Source organism: Notolepis coatsorum (assembly GCF_963971535.1).
Source record: "Notolepis coatsorum genome assembly, chromosome: 12".
NCBI classification, from domain to species: domain Eukaryota; kingdom Metazoa; phylum Chordata; class Actinopteri; order Aulopiformes; family Paralepididae; genus Notolepis; species Notolepis coatsorum.
In genome coordinates this window covers 54344803-54367343 of record NC_140176.1, presented here as the reverse complement: position 1 = coordinate 54367343, position 22541 = coordinate 54344803, and the positions used below count along the sequence as shown (strand labels likewise).

General features: G+C 45.3%; 1 protein-coding gene across 1 annotated transcript in view; it reads left to right on the top strand.

Moving 5' to 3' along the window:
- Nucleotides 1–21667, top strand: part of cdh19 (cadherin 19, type 2) — an 80899-nt gene extending 59232 nt beyond the window's left edge. Inside the window, 4 exon segments of the mRNA XM_084326061.1 lie at nt 13100–13221; nt 17436–17553; nt 18848–19099; nt 20788–21667. Coding sequence (XP_084182187.1) covers nt 13100–13221; nt 17436–17553; nt 18848–19099; nt 20788–21317 — 1022 coding nt within the window. The 3' untranslated portion in view covers nt 21318–21667.
- The last annotated feature ends 874 nt before the right edge of the window (nt 21668–22541 follow it).

Genomic DNA, 22541 nt, shown 5'->3' with positions numbered 1-22541 from the left:
GTAATGCCAGGCATGCTTGTGAAAGAATATTTCTAATGAGAATATCACTTTTTGAAGCGAGACCGAAATCATCCAGAGACACAGGTTGCCAGCTCAAGCAATTCTTGATCTACTCGATGAAATCAAGGATGATATTGAGCCAGCCACCCAGAGATCCCATGAAATCTTATTTATTATTTAAATATTGTTATTTAACGTTGTCAGCTTCCCCAATGTTGTTGGCACTATTGATTGATTGATTTTGTAACGCGATTTTGCATCATGCTGCAATCTTAATTTGTGTTATGCATTGCTCTTGCTGCTTCTTTTATTATGTCTTTATTATGTAAAGCACTTTCAACTGCAATCCTTGTATGAAAGGTGATATATAAATAAAGTTATTATTATTATTATTATTATTATTATTATTATTATTATTATTATTATTATTATTATTATTATTATTATTATTATTATTATTATTATTATTATTATTATTATTATTATTATTATTATTATTATTATTATTATTATTATTATTATTATTATTATTATTATTATTATTATTATTATTATTATTATTATTATTATTATTATTATTATTATTATTATTGACTCAGATTCAGATTCAGATTCCTTTATTAAGCCATTTGTGTAAAAACACATTGGTAATTGTTGCGGCATTACAGTGTATGCATTTTTTTCACAGTAACAACAACACCAACACAGACAGGACAAAAAACAGTGCAGTGGAGGATTAATAATTTAAATATATATATATATATATATATATATATATAATAGTGTAAAGTGCAGAGTTCCAGTAAAGACCAGTGCAGTGTCATTGTGCCAGTGTCACTTGGGGGCGGAGGGGGGGGGGGGACCTGAGGTATTGATCAGCCTGGCGGCTGACTGCACTCACGTTCCAATTGTACCACCAAGCGAAAACAAACATGTTTTTAGAAATAGGAAGCAAACATATACAATCAACAGCTGGTAGTGTGCAACACCAGTAATATAATAACAAATGTGGTTGCCAAATTCCCTCGGTCTGTGCACGACAGCTACCCATATGGCCATGTTTGCGCTAATATAAAATTTGCGCAATATCGTTAGTGAATAGGTTGCAAAGACGGAGCAGATTGCACGCAGTTAAGGGTGCTATTAGCGCTGCACAATCCATTCTTTGTGAATTCTCCCCAGAGTCTCCAGCTCAGATAAGCTTAGTTTAGATTCAGTCCAATCCGATTGTAGCTCACAGCCTCTCAGAGCCAATCATGGACTCTGCTATTTTACCTACTGTACCCCCATGTTGGTCCCGCCTACATTAGTTAATTGTTTACTTGGGTGAAAAAAACACGATATATCTCCTGCGATTGATCCCTTTTTGGGAGTAGTTGATGACTACTAAAATGCAGTCGTGAATGCCCTAGTAGGAAGGAAGTTGGGCTGAATCCTCTGGATGCCTCACAGGAGGAATGAGGTCTGGGAGTGAGAAAGGGCAGGGCAAGTTGAACCTAAAATGTATTTACATATGAAGTGGAATCCCAGAGGGTTTGTGGGAGAGATGGAGGGTGAAGGATGGTTAAGGGGAAGCCGACATGTACCGCTAGGCAGATGGCCTCTAGCCGGCACTAGGGCCAACTGTACCCGGGGCCAATTGTAGCCGGGGATTTCAATCAGGCGAATTTGAAAAAAGTCATGCCGTCTTTCTTTCAACACATCGTCTGCTCCACAAGGGGAGGAAATACACTCGACCACTGTTACACCCCGTTCAGAGCCGGATACAAGGCTGTACCAGCTCCACCATTAGCGGGAGCGACGAACACGTCGGATCATGCCGCCATCTTGTTGGTCCCTGCTTACAAACAAAGATCACGTGACGCCGTCGTGTCACGTGAGGTAAAAAGATGGACCGACCAATCAGAGGCCACGCTTCAGGACGCACACGATGACGTAGACTGGGGAATGTTCGAGAGAAGCACCAGTGACGTCAGCGAGTTCACAGACACCGTTGTGAGCTTTATAACAACACTCGCTGACAGTATTGTCCCCACAAAGAAGGCGAGGGTGTTCCCGAACCAGAAACCATGGGTGGACAGTACTATCAGAGCAGCTCTGAACTCTCGGACCACTGCTTATAACCTTGGCAGAGAGTCAGGAAACATGGAAGAGTACAAGACAACAGTCTACACTCTGCGCAAGGCTGTTAAACTTGTTAAGAGGACGTATGCCGACAAGATGGAGGCACAAATGGCACAGAATGACACAAGAGGCTTATGGCAGGGACTGAGGACGATAACTGACTACAAAGTCAGAGCCCCCTCAATGGGGAGCGACGACGCCTCCCTTGCGGACCAGCTCAACACCTTCTATGCGCGGTTTGGTGCAAACAGTGGCGCTGCTAGCTCAACGGCTAGTGACGTCACTGGTGCGCCGGCTGTTGTGGAGGGGGGGGGGGGGGGGGGGCATCCGCGGGGGGGCGGGGACGCTCTCTCATTGACGGTACACAGTGTGAGAAGAGCATTTATGCAGGTGAACACCAGGAAAGCGGCTGGCCCAGATGGAATAACAGGACGCATACTTAAGTCCTGTGCTAACCAGCTAGCCCCTGTGTTCACCACCATATTTAATCGATCCCTGAAGGAGTCAGTGGTCCCTGCCTGCTTCAAGATGTCTACCATTATCCCGGTACCAAAGAAACCCTCCCCAGCAGGTCTCAATGACTACAGACCGGTGGCACTCACCTCTGTGGCCATGAAATGTTTCGAGAGGCTGGTCAAGGATCACATTTGTGCCTCCCTCCCCAGTGATATGGACCCTATGCAATTTGCATACAGGCCAAACAGGTCCACTGACGATGCGGTCTCGCAAGTGCTGCACAGCACCCTCTCTCACCTGGACCGTCAGAAGGGGGGCTATGTGAGACTGTTGTTCATTGACTACAGCTCAGCGTTCAACACCATAGTCCCCACCAGACTGGTGGACAAGCTGATCGAGCTGGGTCTGAGCGCCTGGATACTGGACTTTCTGATTGAAAGGCCCAGGCGGTCAGGGTGGGGGGTCAGACCTCCAACACCATCACCCTGAGCATCGGGTCCCCCCAGGGCTGTGTTCTCAGCCCCCTGCTGTACTCACTATACACACATGACTGTGTGGCCAAGTTCAGCTCCAACTCCATAGTGAAGTTTGCGGACGACACAGTGGTGGTGGGGCTGATCTCGGACAACGACGAGAAGGCCTACCGGGAGGAGGTTGAGGTACTGGAACGCTGGTGCCAGGACAACAGCCTGCTCCTGAACATTGGTAAAACCAAGGAGCTGATCGTGGATTATAGGAGAGGACAGCAGGAGACACACACTGAGGATTAACGGGGCTACCGTGGACAGGGTGAGCAGCTTTAAGTACCTGGGGGTCCACATCGCAGAGGATCTGACATGGACAACACACATAGACTCAGTCGTAAAAAAGGCGAAGCAACGCCTCTACCACCTGAGACAGTTAAGGAAATTCAGAGTATCTGGGAAGATACTCCAGTCCTTCTACTCCGGAGCTGTAGAGAGCATCTTGACTGGAAACATCACTGCCTGGTATGGAAACAGCACGGCACAGGACAAGAAGGCCCTACAGAGAGTGATGCGCTCAGCCGAGCGTACCACGGGTATTGCACTACCACCCCTGCAGGTTCTATACAACAAGAGGTGCAAATCCAGAGCCTGCAGAATAATGAAAGACCCACACCACCCCAACAACAGCCTGTTCATGCTGCTCAGGTCAGGCAGACGCCTACAAACACCAGCTGCTAGGACAGAGAGACTTCGGCTCAGCTTCTTCCCCCAGGCCATCAGAGCCCTGAACACTGAACTCTCCACACACAAGCACACATGAGCACACGCACAACACACTCACTGTACACGCTCACACACTAGCAGCCACTTTAACATGAGCAGGCACACACTCATGCTGCACACGCCCACACTTATGGCCACCAAGAAGGGTCACTTTAAAAATAGTATAGTATAACCGGAGATTGTATAAATGAGCATGTACAGAAAGACACTACCAAAGGTAGTATGTCCTCCATGCTCTGTAAATAACTTATGTACATATACCGATATGCCCTAACATGTTACTTGTTTATTGCACAATGTTACTTGTTTATTGCACAATGTTGATTCTATTATATGTTATTTGCACATCGTTGCGGGCAAGACCACCCGCATTTCATTGTATACTTGTATGCCGTGACAAATAAATCTCTTGACTTGACTTGACTAGGTGAGAGGTGTGAAGCTGCTGGAGGGAGGGGCAGAAGGAGATGGATGGACGGGGGAGCCCCGGCCGAGCATGAAGCTGGGCATGGCTCGGGTCCCCCCCCGGCGGGCTGGGCAGGCATAGGGAGAGGGAAGATGGGGAAGGGGACAGACCCTTCCTTTAGGCGCTGGCCTCCAACCCGGTGGAGTGATATGGGGTTGATCTGGCAGGGCTGGGGACGGCGAGGGGGCCTGGACTGGGGAGCGGACCTGGGCCGAGAACCTGTTCGACTCTGGAGCAGGGACTGCAAATCCCAAGGCGAGAAGAGGGAGAGGAGGAGGGCTGGCTGGTGGAGGTGGTAGGGTTGTGTACTCTGCTGGAGATAGTGACTGAGTGGTTGGGTTGGTAGAGATGTGTTCTGAGCTGGAGAGTGTAAATGGTGTAGTGAATAATTGTTGGGATAGAAGCCTGGGAGATGGTGACAATATGCCCCTGAGGCATGCCACCTACCTGGGGATGATGGTTGGGGGAATAATTGGTGAGATAGTAGCCTGGGAGGTAGCGATTCTATTTGCAAAAGGTCAATATAGGTAGGCAGATTAAATTACAGAGAAACGAGTGGGGAAGGGTGAAATTAATGTGGGAATTATGGAATATGAAAGTCCAACTGTGGTGTTGTATCATGTATAGCTGTCATTGTGTACATATTGTTATTATATTTATTGTTGTCATGCTTATCATATTATATAATTGAATTATCATTATTGGTATTATTGGTAATAGTAGTAGTATAGGCTAGCAGTAGCAGTAAAAGTGTAAGAGTAAAAGTAGTGTTAAATATTCAGGATTGTAATGCAGAAATGCTGAAAGCCAGATTATCACGAATGATTCAGAAATGTTGAGAATATCAGGCTAAATAACTATCAATGGTTGCGTTAAAACAGCAGGAACGATATATAAGGATGGCTTGCCTACGGGTAACTTGTGTGTGGGCTGTGAGGCTCGGTAGATAAGTTGTGTTACCACAAATAATAGAAAGATCCTCTGGTTTTCAACCCGGAAGATGTGTGACCCGGCCAGTGACTCTAGGCCTCCCTGCAGCTGAGCGAGCCCGGGAGCTGGCCTGAGAGCGGGGCTGGGTCAGAGCGGGTAGATATATCGCCGGGGGGAGACTCATTGTCAGAGAGGCTGACGGATGGTGTGGAGTTAGATAGAATCCATGGTTTAAAGCGCTAAATAAATGTAATGAATTATTATTATTATTATTATTATTATTATTATTGTAGGAGTGCGGAACAAATGGACTGCCAGACAGTTGTTAGATGCAATACACAACCCGTGTGACTATACAACGCCAATGCCCTCTAACCACACCCTGTGCATAACATTGAATGTGGATGTGACAGAATGTGAATGTGAATTCTATTGTCCATTATTGTCCCCCACATGCACCCCCCCCAGAATTCACAAGAACTGGCAGCATGAGCCGCTGAGCACCCTGTATAATCCTGCTTAAGCGGCTTCGGGTGTTCGGAGTCTGTGTAGCGACGGGACCAGTGACCACCAGGGGGTGGCCTGAGGACTTAACGGCCAGGGGAAAACCCTGTGTCGTGGTGGAACCGTGGTAGTCCTATTTTGACTACAAACGACTTGTCCCCCGTTTCCAGAACATGAAAAGGCCCCTCATATGGTGGCCGTAGTGGCGACCGATGGGCATCATGGCGGACAAAGACGTACTCTGCTGTATGGAGATCAGGTGGAATATAAGCTTGCGGCACAATGTGCTGTGATGTAGGCACCGGCCTAAATACCTTGGCATTGTCCAGGAAAACAGACTGTTGCTGGCCAGCAGACCAAGGTGTTGTGGTGTTGGGGATGAAATACCTGGGGACTCGCAATGGCTGCCCATAAACCAGTTAGGCTGAGGAGGATGGAAGATCTTCCTTAGGGGCTGATCGGATGACCCACGGAAGTCTGTCAACCCACCCATTGTCCCGGAGACTGGCCCTGAATGCGGCCTTCATTGACCTATGAAACCTCTCGCAGAGTCCATTGGCTTGAGGGTGATAAGCTGTGCAGCTTCACCCCGAGACCCTGGGCCACAGCATTCCAGAGCTCCGATGTGAACTGAGGCCCTTGTCGGAGGTTATGTCCGATGGAGCACCAAAACGGGCAAACCAGGTGCCGATGAATGCTTGTGCAATGTCGGCAGATGTAGTTGAAGACAGCGGAACGGCCTCTTGCCAACGAGTCATCCTGTCAATCATGGTAAGGAGGTGGGTGTAACCGTTTGATGGCGGCAGTGGCCCAACCAAGTCTATGTGCACATGATCAAACCGCCTTTCAGGCACATTGAAAGGGGTTAGTGGGGCCTTGGTGTGGTGGTGCACCTTGGCCAGTTGACACTCCAGACAAGCATTAGCCCAATCTCGAACATCCTTTTTAAGACCGTGCCAGACGAACTTGGCTGCCACCAACTGCTGAGAAAGGCAGTGAAGGGCATCGAAAACATGCCTCCTCCAAGCAGCAGGGACAACAGGGCGAGGCTGCCCAAGTGAGATGTCACACAGGAGCGTGACCAGTGTCATTAAAAGAGATGTCCACCAACTGATGACCTGTATCGGTGGTCCTACATGCCTGCACATCCTTGTCAGAAAGCTGATCGGCTTCCATCTGTGCATAATCAATCCTGAGGTGGACCGTACTGATGATAGCACAAGAGAGGCAGTCGGCGACACGGTTGTTCTTCCCGGCAACATGTTGGATGTCTGTTGTAAACTCCGAGATGGAGGACAACTGGCGTTGCTGGCGAGCGGACCATGGCTCTGAGACCGTGGCCATGGCAAAAGGGAGCGGTTTGTGATCGACAAATGCTGTCAATGGTCGGCCCTCCAATAGGAAACGGAAATGCCATACCGCACGATAGAGGCTGAGGAGCTCCCGGTCGAAGGTGCTGTAATTGCGCTCAATGGCTTTGAGCTGCCGACTAAAAAAGGCAAGGGGTTGCCAGTGACTATCGACTAGCTGCTCATACACCATCCCAACAGCATAATCCCATGCGTTGATTGTGAGAGCGATTGGCGCCTCAGGTAATGGTGGGCCAACATGGCCACCCTAGCTAGGGCTTGCTTGGTGTTTTTAAAAGCTCCATCCATCTCCTCTGTCCAAGTGAGAGTGAGCTTAGCAGGCTTGCCCTTGAGTGCCTCGTAGAGGGGCTGCATGAGCTGGGCTGCCCCAGGCACAAAGCGATGGTAAAAATGTAGTGCCCGGAGGGTGGGGGCTGCGGAAACTCGCTCACAGCCTGCACTTTTGATGGCAGTGGCACTGCCCCATCCTTTGTGATGCGGTGCCCCAGGAAATCAATTATTGGTAGTCCAAACTGGCACTTTGCGGGGTTAATAATCAAGCCATGCTGACTCAGTCGCTCGAAAAGTGTGCGGAGGTGAACCATGTGTTCAGCCTTGGAGGAGCTGGCGATGAGCATAATAATAATAATAATAAATTGGATTTAAAGAGAGAAGCACCTTTCTCAGACTCAAGGACACTGTACAAAGAGAGAGAAGCTATATAAAAGAAAGGGTAAAAAAATATGAATATATATGTATAGTAACAACAGGAAAAGATAAAACAACAATAAGATAAAAAAGGAGCAAGGTGCTGTTCAATTGCATGAAACGGTAACAAGAAAATTAACAAAAACAACGGGATCTGTGGCTTAAAAGAAAAGAGTCAGGGGGTGGGCTACTTGGGACCAGGGCCGTGTTGCGTGAAGGCAAGTGTGGACAGGTGTTTTTAGGTGGGTTTTGAAGAGGTTGATGGTGTCAGAGCCTCGAATGGAGGGGGAGAGGGAGTTCCACAGCCTGAGGGCAGCTACAGAGAAAGCTCTGTCTCCCAGTGTGGAACGCCTGGTGCGGGGGATCAATCAAGATGTTTATTTGTCACATACATACCAGGGCGTACAGTGAAATGCGGGTGGTCATGGTGATGAGGAGGTTGGAGATGGAGGAGCGGAGGCCTCGTGCTGGAGTGTACGGGTAGAGTAGGTTGGTCAGGTAGGAAGGGGCCAACCCATGCAGGGATTTGTAGGTGAGGAGGAGGATCTTGTAGGCCTGCTGGTGGACATTAAAAAACGGCGCTTGGTCAGCACAGAGACTTTTAGCTCATTCCCATGTGAACTCAGTGGTTCTAGCTCCTCAAGGCTGTCCAGTACCCTCACTGCCTCTGAGTTCTCAAATATGTTGGAGTTCCCAGTTCTTACCATGCCGACCTTTTCGGCAGCTACAGCTAACCACGGTGTGGAACATTATATACTAACTACCAAGTACATGCCCGTGCACGGCGCCTGGATCCAGGCAAACTGGCTATTGCTAAGACTGAGTTTGAGGCGATGGAGTGCCTTGGCATCGTGCACCGGCCAAATAGCCCCTGGGCCTCGCTACTCCATATGGTGCCAAAGCCTGCCGGATGTTGGCGCCCATGTGGTGATTATCAGCACCTGAATGATGCTACGACCCCTGACCGCTATCCCATACTGCACATTCAGGACTTTTCATCTCGCCTGGCGGGGAAGGTCATATTTTCAAAGGTTGACCTGGTTCGTGGTTATCACCAGGTGCCGGTGCAGTCACAGGACATTTCCAAGACTGCAGTAATCACCCCTTTTGGGCTCTTTGAGTTCCTCCGCATGCCTTTTGGGCTCAAGAACGCTGCCCAAGCATTTCAGCGCCTCATGGACAGTGTATTAAGGGACCTGCCTTTCCTGTTCACTTACTTACCTCCTCCCACTCGGTGACATCATAAGGAAACATGGCCTCCACTTCCACTCCTACGCAGACGACACACAGCTTTACCTCCACACCAAACCCTCTGCTCCCCTCCCTCCCCCCTCCCTCACTGCCTGCCTCCAGGACATAAAAACATGGATGACCACCAACTCCCTTCAACTCAACAGCAAGAAGACCGAATTAATAGTTGTAGCTTCCCCAGCCCTCCTCCAAAAGATTGACCGCCTTGTTCTCTCCGTGGATGGTTACTCCATCTGCCCCTAAGGAACCTGGGCGTAATACTGGACTCAACCCTCTCATTTCACCCTCACGTCAAGTCTGTCACCAGGTCCGCCTTTTTCCACTTCAGAACCATTTCCCGCCTCCGCCCCTCACTCCCCGACACCTCAGCGGAAACACTCATTCATGCCTTCATCACTTCCCGCCTCGACTACTGTAACGGAATCCTTTGTGGTGCTTCCAAGAAGGTTCTGGATTGCTTACATTACGTCCAAAACTCAGCTGCGAGGGTTCTCACGTGCACCAAACCCTGGCAGCACATCACCCCCACCCTGCAAAAACTCCACTGGCTCCCCATCAACTACAGAATCCCCTACATAGACACCTCAGCGGTAACAAATGTCCATGAGAAATGCTGCCCCTCCAAACACAATGTCACATCCCGTTCACCATAGGTCCGTATGGGACTGCCGTTGGCCGCCTCTAGTGGTGAACCACGTACTCCGGCTTGTACATCCAAAACAGATGCGGGTAAAATGCTCACAGTGGCCCCAGTGTCGCATAAAAAAACGCTGCCCAGAAAGTGTCTCTAATAAATAATAAACTGCCTTCATGGCCAACACTCATGGCAGCTACAGATATCAAAAATCAAACCTCTCCTGCGCCTCTACCACTCCTTCACCACTCCACTCCAAACTGATTTTGTGACTCCTATTGTTCTGGACCGGGCCAGTTTTCACACCTCCACTGCCTCCCACAGGCTGGGGAGATTTTCATCTTAAATTTGTATTCGTCCCAAATGTCCCAGCCCCATCCGATTCCTTAGCTTTTTTCACTGTTTACTTATCATGCATTGCAACACTAATATATGGTCAGTACCCCATATACAAATTATCTTGGGGGTCTGAGGGCAGTAGCCCCCAACCCCCTCCCTGGGGAAGCACTTAAGTTAAGTACCCTCCCTTTGTTTCACGTTTAGACCCAGCCACTTTTCTTCTTGCAGCCTCAGCAGATGTGTTTTAATTACTGTACTATGTTTTTTAACTGAGGGGTTGTATTTTAATGTATTTATTTGTATGTATTTTAGTGTATTGTAACCTATACTGATTCCTACTGTGTTTTAATTATTGTACTATGTTTTAATTATTGTTGTGCTCATGTCACCTGCCCCAGAGACTACAGTTGAAAATTAGCCAACTTGGCTAAACTGGCATATTTACAGTCAAATGTTCCTTAATATGCACTGTCTCTGTATTTTAAACCAATAAATACAAATACAAAAATTCTCTCCATTTCCTGTATCCCCTCTACCAACTCTATCCATTGATCCTTTGTCGGCCCTTCTACCTTGTACCACAGTTTAATTAAAGCTTTCTTGGCTACCACTATCAATATCCTAATCAAATATTTGTCTTCCCCTTGGATTCCTTCTTGTGACAGATTCCCCAAATACAACACTTGGCCTCCCTGGGGTATTTCGTATCCTATTATTTCATTTATTATCCCTCCTATCTCTTCCCAGTAGTGCCTTATCTTCTGACATCCCCAGAATATGTGTGTATGGTTCGCCCCTTCCTGTCCACACTCCCTCCAACATGTTTTCTTTGCTGGTGTGTAATTGCCCTGTATTTCTGGTGTTATAAAGTATCTAATTATATTTTTCCACCCAAACTCCCTCCATATCCTTGATCCTGTGGTTGTTTGTTGTGTCTTACATGTGTCATACCATTCCTCCTCTGTTATCTCTATTTCCAACTCTCTTTCCCATTTTTCTTTTACATACAATGTTGTATTTCCCTTACTGTCCTGAGTGCTAGACTTAAGTGGCACACAAGCAGCAACAAGCAGTAGACAAGCAGCAGACAAGCAGCAGAATTGGTTTGATTTTTTAGCGCTGCGTCTGTAGCAGGTGCTGGCCCTCTTGTTTCCTGACACCTTGGCATGGGGGTAGTTACATGGGGGTTGGCAACTTCTAGCTTTAGAGCCAAACTGTGCATGGTAGAAACACATACCTGTGGGCTTTTGTCTCTAGGCAGGGGAGGGGGCTCTGGACAGGGCAGCAGCAACAGCAGGGGGCGTAGAGTCATCCACCTGGTACACAATATTATTAGCCACCTGACACTGTTGTGTAGCAGAGAAAAACGTATCAGCCTCTATAGCCAATGCACGATATTCTTTAATGTGAGAGTTAGCCAAAGCCGAGCGCACTTGCCATGGTAGCTGCTGTAGGAATAGCTCCTTAAAGATAAAACAAGGCTTGTGGTTGTCTGGTAGTAGAGCCAACATTCGATCCATTAGCTCCGATGGTTTAGCATCGCCCAGGCCCGGCAAAGACAGTAGCTGACGTGCACTCTCAGACTCCGTCTGACCAAAAGTTTCTAGCAGAATGTCTTTCAGTGTGTCGTACTTACTATCCTCTGGAGGTTTCCTGAGCAGATGTGCTACTCTGGATGTGGTATAGCACCGCTGAACGCATATACCACATAATAGTACTTTGTATCATCTTCTGTGATCCTCCGTGTAGCAAACTGCGGCTCCGTTTGCGCAAACCAAACGGCAGCCTACTGCTCCCAGAACTCAGGTAGCTTGATTGCTACAGCGTTAACACTGTTTGTGTTTTGTTTGTTCAAAAATGTAATCCAGTCCTTGGAAGCGTCCAAAAACGATCGTCAAGGGTCACCAATGTAGGAGTGCGGAACAAACGGACTGCCAAACGGTTGTTAGATGCAATACACGTGAATTGCAATGTTTACTTCCTACTTCCTATATACAACTTAATACGTCATCACGTCAACCCGTGTGACTATACAACGTCAATGCCCTCTAACCACACCCTGTGCATAACATTGAATGTGGATGTGACAGAATGTGAATGTGAATTCTATTGTCCATTATTGTCCCCCACATTATTACGTATCCGTTGTAGAGCTTGTCACAAATTGTTGAGTTGAGTTGGATTAATTAATTCAATCTATAATTTAAATTGACTGACTAAGTTTGTAAAACCCGATAGTCTAAGAGGCATTAATGAGGGTAAGAATATGCATGCAAAATGGAGCATGGATAACTCAATGATATAGAAATGGATGTAGCCTACCCTCGGGTTCCCAGAAACAGGAGAAACAACAGATAGGAATATGAAGAGGGGGCGAAAGGCACAAAGGAAATGCCACATAGGAATGAATGAAATTAATGAATTAAACTGTTTGTAAGAAGTCTTTATTTGTAGCACATTGCTACATCATCATGCAGCGTACACCCACACATTCGAGATGGGCGACACTGGACACACACACACACATTTTTTGGGTCGCCGTTGAAATGTCCTGTGCTCTTGTCCATCTTCATCAGGAACGTTGCAGCGTTAGTGATCTGTTCTGCATGTTTTTCCATTGGGTTTATTTATTTTTCTGGAGGAAAACTCTTGCGAGCACGGGAAGAAACTCCACACAGAAAGGCCAGAGAGATAACCCACCTGGGTACCTGGCAACACTACACCACCATACTGCCTGGAGGAGTGGGAGGGGGGGGGGGGCTTATTGCATACTGTAGGTATGTTCCTGTAGTGAGTAGAGAGACAGGTAGAGGCAGGTAGCCTCCTGACCAGCGTGTGGAGTCATGTGCGTGGCATCGGTGCAGGCCTCCTCTCGAAATGCATTCGATAATTCCAATTGTGTTCAATCTCTTGTCTTGTTTTGGGAAGGACAGTGGCAAAGCAGTGCTCATTCTTTTGCCACAGCTGTAACTCAAGGATATGTGAACAATACAGACACATGAATCATTCTAGAAGTACTATTTTGACTGAGCTTTTTACAAAGGATTTATGATGCATGTATGCAAATGTCTGTCTCCACAAACTGCAGAGCAGAATCACTTGTCCTCCTCCGTGGTGGCGTTCATCAAAGTGCTGGACATAAACGACAACGTGCCAAGGCTCGCCAGAGACTACCAGCCGTATATCTGTGAGGGGACGCAGGCAGGAGAAGTATGCATATTATGATGTATTGATTGATGTACTACGTCTGGCAGCATAACAATGATAATTTTCTAGACAATAGGAATCAATTTGATGGACAAAATAGGCGCTCCAGCCGTGCTTCATGAAGGATATTGGTTGCTAAGCAAACTATTTATGGTAACCAGGGACCTAGTTGACATCTTTCTTTCTTTCTCCTGGATGTCACTCTTACTACATTAAATAGAACCTTTCAGGCGCCACACAATCGTTCACATCCAATATATTGGCAGACGAGCACAAAGCACTGACACCGCATGGGCGCATTGGTCGCTTTGTTACCCTTTGTACTGGGAGTTTGTTGCTTAACCTCTTAGGCCTCATTGATTAGTTGTCTTTCATGGGTTCTAGCCATTCAAAGCTGCAATAAATATGTTCTCACAGTGTTTCTCACATTTTCAAAACGTCCTATGACCACCTGGCATCAGATGGTCCTACTTGATCAACCCTGCGCTACCAGCTAGATAGTTATTCTATCATTTATTTTCTTTGTTGACAAAACTCGGCTCACACTTATTTTATAAAACCAAATACAACAAAACGTGAATCTCTTAATTACATCAATATTATGCTGTCAGAAAAGTATTATGTTTATAGTTAAAATCTAGTAAACCATGCATGAAAACGATATTTTGTTTCAGGGAAGACTTTTGTTTTGGGAGAAATTAAGGGTTTGTTTAGAGTGGTTCCATGCTGCCTGCTAGGGGTCAGAAAAGAATGAGCTTTAAGCACAAAGGTAATGGCACCATGTGAAACTAGCTGTAGATACCAGCCATATTAGTGGTAAATATTGCTCCAAAGTTAAGCAAGATTTTGGGGGGGTAAAAAAGGGATTAAACCCTAGGGTAATTTGACCTCTCACCTCAATATATCTGAATGAAAAGGGGCTCAGTGGAACCACAAGTGGCTCTCCTTTAGAGTCATGTCCAAATGATGCTAGTCAGCCTGCAGTTTGTGCAAAAAGCGTATTTTTTTTTATTATATATTTGCCTATTTCTGCACACTGTGCTCCCCAAACAGTCTTGGAATTGCATAAATTCAGTATGACTGTGAAGGTTCAAACGCACTGAAAGCGATGATGTGCCTGATTTAACATGCCTTATTTGATGCTTCTGTGGCACACTGCAGGCATCAGATTTGAAATGCCCACACTACAGAACTAGCAGTAGGTTTGGTGTTGCTATATTAATTGTGCAGCAGAGGGCGCTTTTTTATAGGCAACATTGTATTTACTTTAATTTCAAAATCCTGTTGGCGTCTTATTTGTTTCGGTGTGGGACTTGTGGTTTAGTGAAAGGCAGTGTCTCAACACCACTATGTTCTATGAAGTAAACATTGGGTGATGGCATGTGGACATTAGACAATAACTGAAACAGACGAAAAACGGATTCCCTTTACTGGATGAAAATAGCTAAACTGAAGGACATGGATTCAGCAAATGTAGCTAACGCCATGCAATACAGTGTAGGTACCAGATACACTTGTCAATAACAGATTGGCGCTATTGCCGTGAAGCCACAACCAATGATCTATGGTACAGTGTGATAAACGTCTATGACGCTGCTATGCGACTCGACTGAAAAATGGACCCCGAGCGGATCTGCATGCATGTACCTACAGTGGTCGTTCTGATACTCTTTATTTTTAAGGCTGTGTGCTTAGCACTGATACTTTTGAAAACCTGTAGTTTATTAGCATAGAGCCATAGACCATAGGCTTCATAACACTAATTATATCAGTTTGAGCTTGAAATTATATTTGAAACCATTCTGCTCTAATATGTCCATCCATGCCAGTTAACCTGTTAAGCTGTAAGGTCCCCCAATTGGGGGACCCTGCTGTTTTGATCATAAATCGATCAATACAGACCGTATTAGATCCCTACATAGGGTATCATTGGAAAGCCACACTCATTGGCTACAACCCTGTCCAAAATCTTTCAAGATCGCTAAATGATTGACGGAGCTAGTGCCCCGGGAGTCGGGGGTGGTAATGTGTAGGTGCACGCCTCACATATCGGCATGTAACTCGAAAACTGCTGAACGGACTTTGTCGCCTGAAACAGCAATCGACATGCAACATATCGTATTAAAAGAAATGCACACCCGAGCCACTAGAGGTCGGCAAAGTGGCGCGTCGCGAATCATCCTCAAGAGGGCCCACATGTGGGTGAGTGAACATTAAATTCATTTAATTTATGTAATACAATGTGACCATAGACCTTAGTCTCAACCGCAAAACTTGATACTTGATACTTTCTCCCTGAGCCTTTTAACATCTCTGGTATAATAGGCCTGCCTGCTGTAATTTGAGAAAAGCTTTTTAACTAGTTGGGTAGGGCATTACAAGCTTGGGGTAACTGAACAAAATGTCCACCCTGAATAAATAAACTGGCTTTGCTTACAAATAGGTCAGTGATTTCTGCAGCCTCAAACAGTCTTTTTTCATTAACAGAAGGATTGTATACACAAACAGGCAATCTCAGTCACAGTCAAGCAATCTCCTCAAACAGCCTTGATTTGGTCGCTAGGTCCTCATTCGACACACCAAAATCAAAACAAGTTTGGAGTAGGGGCGTCATGGCAGTTTGACGTGTCTAAAAACGCTTTTAAGGAACGTTCAGCCATTTAACCCTCGAGTCAACCTTTAAAAAACCCACTACCTGTCTCCCTAGTGACCGAAACTGCGATCTCAGTAAAACATATATTTTTCATGTATTGTTCCAATTTTCTTTCATAAATATCATTATTAACTTCAGTCCTCACCATACATATCGAATATTTATTCATTTTCATTTAACCATTTCTTAAATTAGGGTTAGGGTTGGGGTTGGGGTTGGGGTTGGGGTTGGGGTTGGGGTTGGGGTTGGGGTTAGGGTTAGGGTTGGGGTTAGGGTTAGGGGGTTAGGGTTACCCTAGCCTGTCCAGTTCTGCGACTAGGGTGAAAGGTGTGACACTTGTTGTCGCGCGCTTAACACTTCCGGTGCCGTTCATGTAGAACTACGTTTCTGTCGCCCAATCGTTGAGTGCCGGAAATGTAGATCTACGTTTTTCTCACGGTATTTCTTTTAATCGCTATTGCCATTAATAATTTAGCAGGGCACCTTGTGCATACTGTTCTGAGTGTGTCTGAGCTGGCAGACAGTCTTATACCACCTTCTAATGCCTTCGGCCATTATTGCACCCCATTAGAAATGGGTTAGTTTCTTTTCTCTACCGAGCTGCGGTGTGGGGGCGGGTCCTAAACACTCCGGCAAAACACACGCTTGTAGGGATGGTTTGGACTACTGACCCCGCCTGCCCGTTGAAGTGCAATGCCCAACAATGTCAGAGACAGGATCGCTGTGGATAACTGGAATGGCGATCAGATAATTGGATTATTTTTTTTGCATTACATCAGATACCAGGTAAGGACACTATATATGAAAGCTTGCGTTGATCTGATATTTATTTCTACCGCGATTGAAGCTATCTGTGTTTTATGTTTGTGGCTGTCTGCCGTTAGGTTGCATATATTGTATTGCGCCGGTCTAAACCACATTGCATGCTTGCACGAGGAAGGATAACAATGATGATCTAGCGTTGATTTCAGGAAGATCCGATAATCAGGCGAAAAATGACAACGTGTTTATTGAATTACACAAAAACGCTGTTTTTGCGTCTTTTCCCTGGAATTACTCAGAAGCAACCAAACTATATTCATATTCAAAACGGTATAAAACGGAAATGTATGGATGAAAAAAGAATTGCGACAAGGGTGGCTGGAGGGTTAAAACAATAGGTGTATGTCAAAACACGTGCGTCAGGTGCTTTCAGTGCATTTGAGCCTTAAAGCTGTGAGTCTTGTGGATCCAATGAGCCCAACTGTATTCATGTGTGATGATGTGAATCTTCATAGTAGCCCTTTCAATGTGGTGAGACAATTTCTTTATTTTTTATATTGGTGCACCCAATATTTATATACACCAATGCTATACCATATATATACTACTCAGTAGTAATAATTTATATATTGTATACCCAGTTTAATTATCTGTAAATTGTTATTGCACTTTTCTGTTACATTTGCACTCTGGTTGGAGTCTTATTTCTGTTGTACTGTACTTGTGCTGTATAATGACAATACATTTTAATCAAATTTAATCCATAATTTTGGTGCATCTCATGTTCCTGTGTGTCTCCCAGGTCATTCAGCAACTCAGCGCTGTGGACCCAGATGACCCAGCAGAGGGACACCATTTTTACTTCTCTATGGTCCCTGAGAAGCACATCAACCCAAACTTCACCATTAGGGATAATCAAGGTTATATTCAGTCAAATTATTAGGCAATCTGTCCTGTTCTTTTTAGGAACCTTATTATTATCCGCCTGGGGGGAGATCATGTAATTGGTTGTGTTTGTCTGTCTCTGTGTGTGATTCTGTCTGTCCGCAGCTAAACGTTTCTCATAGGCTACCAGCAGGCCAGGGACATAGATTCAGATCAATCAACACATTTTTTTTAATTTGAGGTATTGTCCATTGAAATACATATTCAGTGTGAAGTTACAACTTTTGGACGGAAGCAGGCGATACTACACAGTTTCGCTGGTAATCAGCTCTCTGGCACTTGTTTACAACATGCCATATGTTTTAAAGGTTAATTCCACCCAAATAGTTTTAAAGGTTAATTCCATTCTAATAATTGTTAAGGTTTATTCTACCCAATAGTGTAATCATGTAATAGTGTGTAATAGTGTAATTATGTGATAGTGTGTAATAGTGTAATTGTGTGCTAGTGTGTAATAGTGTAATTGTGTGCTTGTGTAATAGGAATAATGTGGGGAGATCTGCCAGTAGAAAATAAATGGGTGGCTGCCGTCTGGTGGATATTTGTGTTCTACTGAGCGCACCTTTCTAGTTTATTGTGGGATCATTATCATTCATCATCCTATCCTGTCCCACCCTGTCCTATCCTTCTACCCGTCCCATCCTTCTACCCTGCACTGTTAAAGGGAAGTGTGTTGAAAAACCAAAAGCCACACAGTCAGTGCCACCAATCAAATTAGACATAAACCACTACAATTAGTTTGAAGCTATTCAGAGCAAACACATCATGTGTTTGAATATATGAGGGTAAACTTGTTTCCTGAAATCTAACCCAACTGCAAATTAATCATGTAAAAAGGTATATGAAGCAGAATAAACTGTCCTAAATCTGTTAACACATGTACATTTTGTCTACCGCAACTCAGTGATAACAACTTCAGAAAACTGTAACTGTAACATAACAAATTATATCTTTACCACTACAAAGTAAGGCACCTGTAGCAAAACAGCTGCAGGCAGAGGATCTTGCAAAGGAAAGGATCTTTCCAATTTTCCCTTAGGAACAACAAAAATGTTATTTGGCAAGCCCGCTAGATGTTTCAGGGAACTAGAACGGGTGTTTTAAATCACATTTAGTGTCGACACACTTATTACTCGTTACTCAGCTTCACCTTTGACCCCCCGCCCCCCCCCCCCTTCAAACACCATGCGGTCTTCAGTGCGGGTGGATTACTTCCCGTGGTTTCAAGAATCGCCTTCTTCCACTGACCCCGTTCTCTCCACAACACAGACAATACAGCTGGCATCCTGGCACGAAGGAGCACCTTCACCCGCAGGGACCGCACCCAGTACCTGCTGCCGGTGGTGCTGACAGACAGCGGCTCGCCGGCCCTCTCCAGCACTAGCACCTTGACCATCAGCGTGTGTAGCTGCCAGCCCGCTGGCCACTGTCCCACAGGAGGGGTGGAGGCACTGGCCCTCTCCATGGGGATCAGCCTCCAAACACTGCTGGGTTTGCTGGTCTGCCTGGCCACACTCACAGGTGAGATGGGGCAGGGGGAGGGTGGGCTAAACACATGGAATAGATTCAAGATTCAAGAGGTTTATTCATCACATACATACAAGACCAGTGATGCCAGTAACTAGTTACTAAGTAACTAGTTACTCTAATCTGATTACTTTTGTCAGTAAATAGTAATCTAACTTGTTACTTTTTACAAGCCAGTAATCTAATTACAGTTACTTTTCCAAGTGGCTGTGAGTTACTATTTAGTTACTATCTCATAATGCTGATGATAAGAGAGCCAGGGGTACAGTCAGCTAGACCGGATTATGGCCTGATGGCTGATGACGTCTCATGATGACCTGTCTGAGCAGCCAATCATGATTTATGACATTATGCACTTTCAATAAAGCATTATTTATTTATAATTTTATTGGCAGCAGCAGGGGGGACGGCGACGACTTTGTAACTTAGTTACTTTTAAAGTAACTAAGTTACTTTGATAATCAAGTAATCAGTAAAGTAACTAGATTATTTTTTAAAGGAGTAATCAGTAATCAGATTATCTTTACAAGTAATCTGTGCCATCATTGCACAAGACATATAGTGAAATGAAGGTGGCCATGCCCAATTCGATTGTGCAAAATATGTATATGTGGAGAGACACAGAATCATGATCGTGACTCATATCCAGTTACTAGCTCTGCTGTTGGGGAGAATGCCTCATAATATTTTTTTTTGTTGTTGATTATTTTCACGTCTTTACTTGAGTTGAAAATGTTTGTGGTCTTCATGTTGTGAGAATAAAATAATAACACCCATTCAAAACACAATGTACAGTATTACATTGTATTACTTTATATTACCATTATATTACTTCAAAAACAATGTGGTGTCACGCCTGTTTTTTCTCTCCTGAAAAGTTAACAAGGTTTTATACCCAACAGTGGCCAAGCTTTGCTGACTATTGTGGTATTAGGCTACATGAAAACTGAGTAGCAAAGTAAAAATTATCTCGTGTTTTTCAGCAGATCAGTTGTGTTAGTGTGAGCTAAGCAGCTCCACCTCGCATCATCTCGGCAAGTATAAATGCGTGGCTCAACATTAGGGTTTCTCTGTAACAAATTGCATTCATTGCAATAACTTTAATTTATTACAATAACTTTTTTTTTAACTCACCAGTGTGCCTTTTAACACAAACCTTTAAAAACGCTGAATCCTCACAGAACATTGGTGTCTGGTAATGAGCGTATTGGTTGCAATACATCAGTGTTAATGCCATCTTGGGACGTTGATGGGTTTGCATAGTGAAGAGCTTTATTATGACCTCTGCTGCTTTGTGTACTCCCCATGCCCATCACATGAAAGATTAATGACAATGCTTACAATGCTAACGTCCCTCCCGATGAGAGCAATGCTCAGTGAAAACACTAGCAGACAATAAACACACTACCGTATCACAATTTAACATTCTCTGAGCCGAGAAGCATCACAAAGAATCCCTCCCTTTTATTTTATGCATAAGTCGAAATTAAAATTAAGACTTTGGGGCCTAATTCCCCCCCCCCCCCCCCCCCCCCCTCAATTAAAGAACACAACAATTTTTTTTTTTTTGCACTTGCACATTCCAAGTGCATACTCCATCGTGAGCCCTATTGCTCCTTCACGCTCGGAGCTCACGCCCTGCCGTTTAACAGTAATGAACCCCCGCTGTGTTGTGTCTCCAGCCCTGTCCGTTCTGCTGCTGATGGTGAGGAGACACCGAAGGAAACAGCAGGAGGGTCTAGAGGTGGCGGGCAAGGAGCTGGAGCTGCCCGACAGGGTGTCGCAGAAGGTGCTGCGCTACGGAGAACCAGGGGTCGGAGGGGGCGGCGGCCTGGGCTTCGGCCAGCAGCACATCCCCCTGCGTCCCCATCCCAGGAGGAGGGAGCGCCGGCTCCGGAGGGAGGACGTCGCCGCCAGCATACGGATGTCCCTCCGACACTCCCACCTCATCGGCCCGGAGGACGATGTCTTCCGGCAGTTCATCCTGGACAGGCTGGTGGAAGCCGACCAGGACCCTTACGTGCCTCCGTTCGACTGCCTGAGGACCTACGCCTTCGAGGGGACAGGGTCGGCCACGGGTTCTCTGAGCTCGCTGGAGTCGTGCGCCGACGGCTTTGAGCCCGGCTCCGAACCGCCGGTCCACAACCCCAGGCCACACGTGGTCCGACTTACCCCCTGGTATGGAGGAGGGGGGGAAGAGACCACGTTCTGAAAAAAACAAACACTTAAGTTATTGCTGTGTTTCCATGTCGGAACAATATTTTCCAATGAATATTCACAGATAAGGACAGTGGTGAAAAGCAGATGCATGCATTTGCGAACACATTGGGACCTTGAGTACATGTGAACCAACAATGGGAATAAGGTAATAATTAGTGTTACAGTATTACACTTATAATATCTATAACTTACTGTATATTATGTATTACAGAATGTTGCTAAAGACTTGCAATATTATTGACAGCAACGTTACATTAACTCCTCTCTGTTACCTCTTGCCATATTGGTTCATAATATATGTGTACTTGAGTAGTACATCATCAATTCATATAAAATGTACTACTTCCCATGGATGTGTCTATACTGTATCTATTATAGCCTACCTTATAAAGTTTATATCAGTTATACTTTACTTAAGGCATTTATTAGTATTGTAAGCATACGTTCATGATTAATCACAATGCATTATGTGTGGCTATGAACAAATACATATTACTAACACGGAGAAGAAATTACAGCCATCATGGGGCAGTTTATAAATGGTGTCTTCAAGATGTCATGTGCTTGTTCTAAAAGGTTTTATTAACTTGTGCACTATACCACACTAACCTGGCTTTCACTGCAGCGTCTTTTGATCTGTGTCTGCAAATCCGCAATAAGAGATTATTATGCCATAGTAGAGTTTATAATGATTCGATATCGATATCAAATTGTGTTATTGTGCTACTATACACAAAGGGTATAATCACGTTTCAAACACACAACCAGCCTATGTTTTCACATTGCTCTGCTAGCGGAAGCCAATCACTTTCCTCGCCCAGTTTTGGGTGAACATAGAATCTTCATTATAGCCGCTTACCGGAGTAGTCAGCCAAGAGCCATACTGATACAAGTCAGAGCACTAATACAATACTTTATAATCCATTATAGCCATACAGTGTTACCAATTTGTCCTTATTAGTCATTTTCTCCGATTTGAAAAGGTCATGCTTATATATAGCCACATCTCACATAATAGTCATTCGTGTACCGCAATGTGAGATGGCTCTCCGCTACGTGGTGATTGAGTCACCAGAGCCCAACTCACTACTCGTATCATCCAATCAGTGGACGGCACATGGGTGGGCTGGACGTTAAAAGCTGCGAGCCGATCTGGTAAATAAGTGTGGAGACGGAGAGAATGTCTCAAGTGAAAGAGCATGTGGGGATAAAAAAG